The sequence below is a fragment of the Camelus bactrianus genome, chromosome 22, assembly GCF_048773025.1.
Source record: "Camelus bactrianus isolate YW-2024 breed Bactrian camel chromosome 22, ASM4877302v1, whole genome shotgun sequence".
Classification (NCBI taxonomy): Eukaryota; Metazoa; Chordata; class Mammalia; order Artiodactyla; family Camelidae; genus Camelus; species Camelus bactrianus.
This window is the reverse complement of record NC_133560.1, coordinates 24,602,139-24,609,402: the sequence shown is the minus strand read 5'-3', so window position 1 is coordinate 24,609,402 and position 7,264 is coordinate 24,602,139. Positions and strand designations below refer to the sequence as shown.

The 7,264-nt window shown below is 39.8% G+C and overlaps 1 protein-coding gene across 1 annotated transcript; it reads left to right on the top strand.

Moving 5' to 3' along the window:
* Positions 1 to 2,987: 2,987 nt before the first annotated feature.
* OR1M1 (olfactory receptor family 1 subfamily M member 1) lies at positions 2,988 to 3,922 on the top strand. Its single transcript, XM_010954205.3, is given in 2 exon segments — positions 2,988 to 3,312; positions 3,315 to 3,922. Coding segments are annotated over 2 exon segments (933 nt in total).
* Positions 3,923 to 7,264: the final 3,342 nt, after the last annotated feature.

The window sequence follows — 7,264 nt, the reverse complement described above, 5'->3', positions numbered from 1 at the left end:
CCTCTGCTCTCTTCATGCAAATTATCAGGGTGGAAAATGAATTTGACTTTTTAAAAAATTTCACATATAAGTGAGGTTATCTAATATTTGTCTTTTTCTGCCAGGCATATTTCATTTAGCATAATGTCCTCTAGATGAATTCATGTCAGAACAAATGACAAGATTTCCTTCTCTCTCATGGCTGAATAGTACTCCACTATACATCCACACCACAGCTTCTCTATCCACTTCCCACTGCTAAACACTTAGATTATTTCCATATCTTGCCTATTGTGAATAACACTGCAATGAATGTAGGAGAGCAGATATCCACTTGAGAGATAACTTCAGCTATATATTCTGAAGTGGGATTACTGAATCATTTGGTAGTTCTATTTTAATTTGTTGAGAAACTCACCCTGTTCTCCACAGTGGCCCATGAGGGCACAAGGATTTCCTTTTCTCCATATCATTACCAATACTTGTTATATCCTGTCTTTTTGATAAAAGCCATCCTAAAAGATGTGAAGTGGTGCTTCGTTGTGAGTTTATTTCTCTGATGATTAGTGAGGCTGAGTACCTATTGGCCACTGGTGTATCTTCTTTAGAAAAATGTCTGTTCAGGTCCTTTGCCCATTATTTAAGCTGATTATGTATGTTTTTGCTTTTGAGTTGTGTAAATTCCTTATATATTTTGGATATTATCCCCTTATCACCTGGTTTGCAAATATTTACTCCCTCTCCATAGGTTGATGCACATTTTCACAGTATTAATTTTTCCAGCCCATGAATACAGGATATCTTTCCATTTGTGTCTCCTTTAATTTCTTTCATCAGCATTTTATAGTTTTCAGCATACAGATCTTTCATGTCCTTGGTAAAATTTATTCCTAGGTATTTTATTCTTTTTGATGATAGTGTAAATGGGATTGTTTTATTTATTTATTTTTCAGATAGTTTGTTATTAGTGTATAGAAACACAACTGATTTTTAAAATTGAAATATAGTCAGTTTACAATGCTGTGTTAATTTCTGGTATACAGCATACTGATTCAAATATATATATGTGTGTGCTTGTGTGTGTGTATATATGTGTGTGTGTGTGTATATTCTTTTTCATTATAAGCCATTACAAGGTATTGAACATAGTTCCCTGTGCTATACAGTAGGATCTTGTTGTTTATCTATTTTATATAGAGTAGTTAGTATTGGCAAATCCCAAACTCCCAATTTATTCCTTCCCACCTTATTTCCCCCCTGGTAACCATAGGTTTGTTTTCTTTCTTTTCTTTTCTTTTTTTTGGTGGAAGAAAGGAATTTTAATTTAAAATTATGACTTAATAGGTCAATAGCTAAATGATGGATAGATTTATTTTTAAATTGAATTACAATGTTGTGTCAGTTTCTGGTGTACAGCATAATGTTTCAGTCATACATATACATACATATATTTGTTTTCATATTCTTTTTCATCATAGGTTACTACAAGATACTGAATATAGTTCCTTGTGCTATACAGTAGAAACTTATTGTTTATTCTATATATAGTAGTTAGTATCTGCAAATCTTGAACTCCTAACTTATCCCTTTCCATTTCCTTCCCCTCCTGGTAACCATAAGTTTCTTTCCTATGTTTGTGAGCCTGTTTCTGTTTATAAATAAGTTCATTTGTGTCCTTTTTTTTTTTTTTTAGATTCCACATATAAGTGATACCATATGGTATTTTTCTTTCTCTTTTTGGCTTACTTCACTTAGAATGACGATCTCCAGGTTCATCTATGTTGCTGTAGATGGAATTGTTTTATTCTTGATGGCTGAGTAGTATTCCACTATATATGTGTGTGTGTGTGTGTGTGTGTGTACATATATATACCCCTGCAACTTTTTTATCCAATCATCTGTCAGTGGACATTTAGGTTGCTTCCATGTCTTGGGTATTGTAAACACTGCTGCTATGAACATTGGGGTGCATGTATCTCTTTTGGATTAAAAGTCCCTCCAGATATATGCCCAGGAGTGGGATTGCTGGATCATAGGGTAAGTCTATTTTCAGTTTTTTATAGATCTCCGTACTATTTTCCATAATGGCTGCACCAAACTACATTCCCACCAACAGTGTAGGAGGCTTCCCTTTTTAAACTTCCTTTTGTTAGTATTTCTTGGCACGTTTTTAGTGTTACGTCTCCCTTCAGCCCTCCTGTGTCATTGCCGCTTAGGTGTGTCTCTTGCGTACATGGGGTGATGGGGATTTCTTTGTCCAACCTGAATCTCTGTTTTCCTAATGATTAGTTTAAGCCATTTAAAACCTTTGTTACAATTACTTATATATTTTGTAATTTTTAATTGCTTCTTTATATCTCCTTTCCTAACTTAAAGTGGCTTGATCAAAATCTCTATTTTGGTTCTGCCCCTGCTATAATTTAGAAGTTATATGTTTCTATACGTGTGATTTTGGTGGTCATACCTAAGTTTTAACAACATACACTTTATGTAGAAAGCCCAAAATGCTGTTGCAACAATTTTATTTTAATTTCCCTTTTTGTCTCATATAATTTGTGCATGGTATTTTAATCCATATATTTACAAACACATTCTCATTATTATTGTTATTAATATTGTTAATATTTTAAAAGTCAATGTTTTGTTCACTTTTTTTCTACGTTTATACCAATTTCTTGGCTAATCATTGCTTCCTGAATAATGTTTTTTTCTTGACTCAATTTGTTTTATCTTGAAGTAAATCCTTTAGTAGTTTTTTCAGCAAGGGTTTATACATAGTCTACTCTCTCAACCTTTGGCTGAAACAGGAATATTCAGGGGAGCATCCTTGAGCCAAAGATTGACATATGAGTTGCTGTAAACACTTAATCATTGGTTCAAGATGCAAGACATATGTAAGTTGATATCACAGACTGGAGATTAAGTGTAATCTCTTCTTATCTTCCAGAACCATCTCAATAACACTCACGTAACTTCCCCCTTTCAATACTTCCAGAGGAAGCACATCTATGGAACCAGACAACCAAACCAGGGCATCTGGGTTTATCCTCCTGGGACTCTCAGAAAAGCCAGAGCAGGAGGCCCTCCTCTTTGCTCTGTTTCTGTGCATGTATGTGGTCACAGTAGTGGGGAACCTGTTGATCATCCTGGCCATCGGCTCAGATGCTCGCTTCCACACCCCCATGTATTTCTTCTTAGCCAACCTCTCCTTGGTTGATTTTGGCTTGGCCACCAACACTGTCCCCAGAATGCTGGTGAGCATCCAGATCAGGAGCAAATCCATATCTTATCCTTGCTGCCTGACCCAAATGTACTTTTTCCATTTCTTTGGCATCATGTCTTAATGGCCGTGATGGCTTATGACAGGTTCATGGCTATCTGTCACCCCTTACATTATGCCACCATCATGAGCCCACGCCTCTGTGGCCTGCTGGTCGGTGGCCCATGGGTGTTTTCCTGCCTCATCTCCCTCACCCACATCCTCCTGATGGCCCGTCTGGTCTTGTGTGGCAACAATGAGTTGCCTCATTACTTCTGGGACCTCAGTCCGCTGCTCAGACTTTCATGCACTGACACCTCGGTGAACGAGATCTTTGTGTTCATTGTGGCAGGGATGGTGATAGCCACACCTTTCATCTGCATCCTGGCCTCCTATGCTCGCATCATTGCGGCCATCATGAAGGTCCCCTCTGCAGGTGGCAGGAAGAAAGCCTTTTCCACCTGCAGCTCCCACCTGTCCGTGGTCACCCACTTCTATGGGACCACCATTGGGGTCTATCTGTGTCCTTCGTCTGTCCGCACAGCCGTGAAGGAGAAGGCATCCGCTGTCATGTACACCGCAGTCACCCCCATGCTGAACCCCGTTATCTACAGCCTGAGGAACACAGACCTGAAGGGGGCCCTGAAGAAACTTTTTAACAGAAAAATCACCTCATCTTCTTGACCACCAGGACACCTGGGAGCTTCCAGAGAGTTAAGATCGAAACATCTGGGTTCTTGGGCAAAAATTTGGGATTGTGTGGGTTGGGAGAGCAACCACTTTGACTTCAATTGCAGAAGCTTTAAAGGTAACCTCACGGTAGCCCTGTAACTATATTTCTCAATTACTGGGGCTACTAAGGGTCCTTTTGGGTCTGTCTCATGCTGCATTCCTACAAGGATTTGTCTAGTTCTAGCAGATTCGATTTATCCTGGTTCAGAACCCATTGAGCACTCAACAAATATTTACTGAGTGTCTATTCTGGGTTTGATGTTAGATGCTGGACATAGTGTCATGAGCAGGAGATACAAATGCCCCCACAGTTTATAGTTGAGTGTGGGAGAAGATATTGAACACTTAGTTATAATAGAATGGAATATGAACCTGAGTGGAATGATGGAGTACAGTCGGAACACCCAGCAGAGTCTGGAAGGAAGAATCAGGGAAAGTCTCCTGGGAGGGATGATCCCAAAACCCAAAGTATAAGATGGTGGTGTTCAGGCAAAGGGAGGAGAAAAAGCGTCTCAGAAAAACACGACGACACTTGGAAAGATGAGAGAGCAAGAGAAAGAGAGAGAAGAATGCATCCATGAAGGGAAAAATCTTGTTACGGTGAATGACTTGGGGATGCTAGGTCATTAGGGCATTAGGACCAACCTGAGTTGGGCCTTTCTCCAAAGAACCAGGCAGTTAACTTGACTTCCAGGGACCAAAGTCAGGGGGCAAGTGGATGAGTTAGACAGCCCCTACCCACTCCCATCACTTATCCTATCTTCTGGCAGAGCAAGATGGCTTGTGCTAGATAAAAGTTGTGTGAGGCACAGGGGAGAAAGAGATTCAGACCGTGCACTAAGAAAGCAGAGGAACCATCGCTGGATGGCATGTATCTTCACAGACAAAGAGGAAGATACCAGTCAATTGAATCATGAATCTCTAAACCCAAGGAAAAAATCGAGGCATGTCTCAACTGACATATGTGCCTGTGGAATGTATACACTGCTTATACCAGGAAGTGAAATTTGTTTATTGCAGATTTTCCTTATGCCATCTTACCACGTTTCTTTGTTTTTTAACTGAAGTATGGTCAATTACAGTATGTCGATTTCTGGTGTACAGCACAATGTCCCAGTCATGCACATACATAACATATTTATTTTCATACTTTTTCATTAAAGGTTATTACAAGATTTTGAACATATTTCTCTGTGCTATACAGAAGAAACTTTTTTTAACCTATTGTTATATATAGTGGCTAACATTTGTAAATCTCAAACTCCCAAATGTATCCCTTCCCCCATATCCCTTTCCCTGGAAACCACAGGATTGTTTACTATATCTGCAAATCTGTTTTTGTTTTGTAGATGAGTTCATAGTGTCCTTTTTTTTTTTTCAGATTCCACATGTGAGTGATATCAAATGGTATTTTTCTTTCTCTTTCTCGCTTACTTCACTTAGGATGACGATCTCTAGGTCCACCCATGTTGCTGCAAGTGGCATTATTTTATTCTTTTTATGGCAGAGTAGTATTCCATTGTATATATACCACAACTTCTTTATCCAGTCATCTGTCGATTTACCACGTTTCTCTGCACTGTCTCATTTCATCATTCTGAAGTTCCTATGAAAGCAGCACATTATATTTATGTCTAGTGTGGAGTAGCCCTAATACACACACAGAGATCTATGACTAGAATGAAATGGGCAGTGACTCTGAATGGGGCCAGAAGTTTTCAAATGGTGCTAAGGAGCTGACACCCTCTTAAGCAGAATGGCTTTGAATAATCGTACATCTAACTTGCTTCTGTTGCTTTCCTTTCAAGAGAGTTAAATTAGGCTTTCTCAGTTGAACAAACAGACCTCCAGCCCTGGCCCTCTGGTAGGTTGGACAGACAGTGAAAAATTCACTTTCTGGTAGATAGTCTGGTGAAGAAAATCCAGAATTTAAGAATACTGGAGGGGGAGGGTATAGCTTAGTGGTAGAATGCATGCCTCGGATGCACAAGGTCCTGGGTTCAATCCCCAGTAACTCTGTTTAAAACAAACAAACAAACCTAAAATTATCCCCCCCATTAAAAAAAATTTAAAAACCCAGCAGAATACTAGAGTTGGCCAAGGGGAACCCATGAATCTTTTTGGAATAATCCCAACTCAGGGGAAAGTTGATTCACAGCCCTCCTGCCACATGAATGTAAGTGGTTACAGTCCTGTGGGGAGCGGACTGGAGTGGCCAGCGATGGGAATGGATTAGAACCTGGGGGCTCACAGAATTCCGTGAACACGTGTTTCTTGTCTGAGTTGAAGCACTTTTTTAACCTCTTTCCCTCTCCTGTGCAATGAGGGATGCCCCGCCCCAATAAAAATCTCTTAAGATTCTGTCAGCCAAACTATCTCTGCCCTGTCTTGTGTTAAGAAGTTAAGGCCACGACTCCAGGTGAGAGTTGTCCTGGTGGCCCTTACAATATCAACTTCCAACATCTGTCAGCATTGATATATGTTTTATGATTCATTCAACACATATTTACCAAGTGCCTAGTTTATGCCAGCTACTGTTGTAAGCACTGGCAATAGAACAGTGAGAGAGAGGGAGAGGGAGAGGGAGATGGAGAGAGACGCCCTTCCCTGTGACTGCAGAGGTTTAGCGCAAGGGAGCTTCTTGGCGGGGAGGGAACGAGGTAACCGTTCTGTATCTTGGTATCAGAACAGTGACTCTGAAGGGGCTAGAAAACTTAAATGGTGCTGCCTCTCCAGATCCCACAAATCTACACGGGATAAACCAACAAGAACGGTACACCAGAGAAAAAGTTAACTTCACTAATACTCATTTAAAAATAAAATTGAACAATAGAAAACAAGTCAGCTATTCCCAGTTCAGCAGGGAAAACACCATAAACAAAGAGATAATCCATGTGCCAAGTCATTACCACGGGTGAGAAGGACTTCAAAGGCATAACCAAGGGTATGTGACAGCGGCCAAGGGGGAGGGTGGTATTTTAATCTGGGGATTTCAGTCTCTATTAAGGTTGGGGGTTTCTGAGAGCAATGAGTCTCTATTAAGGTGACCTCTGAGCTGAGCCCTGAATCAGGCCAAGAGGGAAAGTACTCTTCTGAAAAAAGTGGGAACAGTGTCCCAGAAGAAGGGAACTGCACATGCAAAGTCAGGAACAAGTTAGTATTTAAATAAGTTTTAAGGGGTTGTCCATGTTTTTATATATATATATATTTTATTTATTTATTTTTTTTATTTATATATTTAGTGTGTATGTGTGTGTGTGTGTGTGTGTGTGTGTGTGTGTGTGTGTGTATATA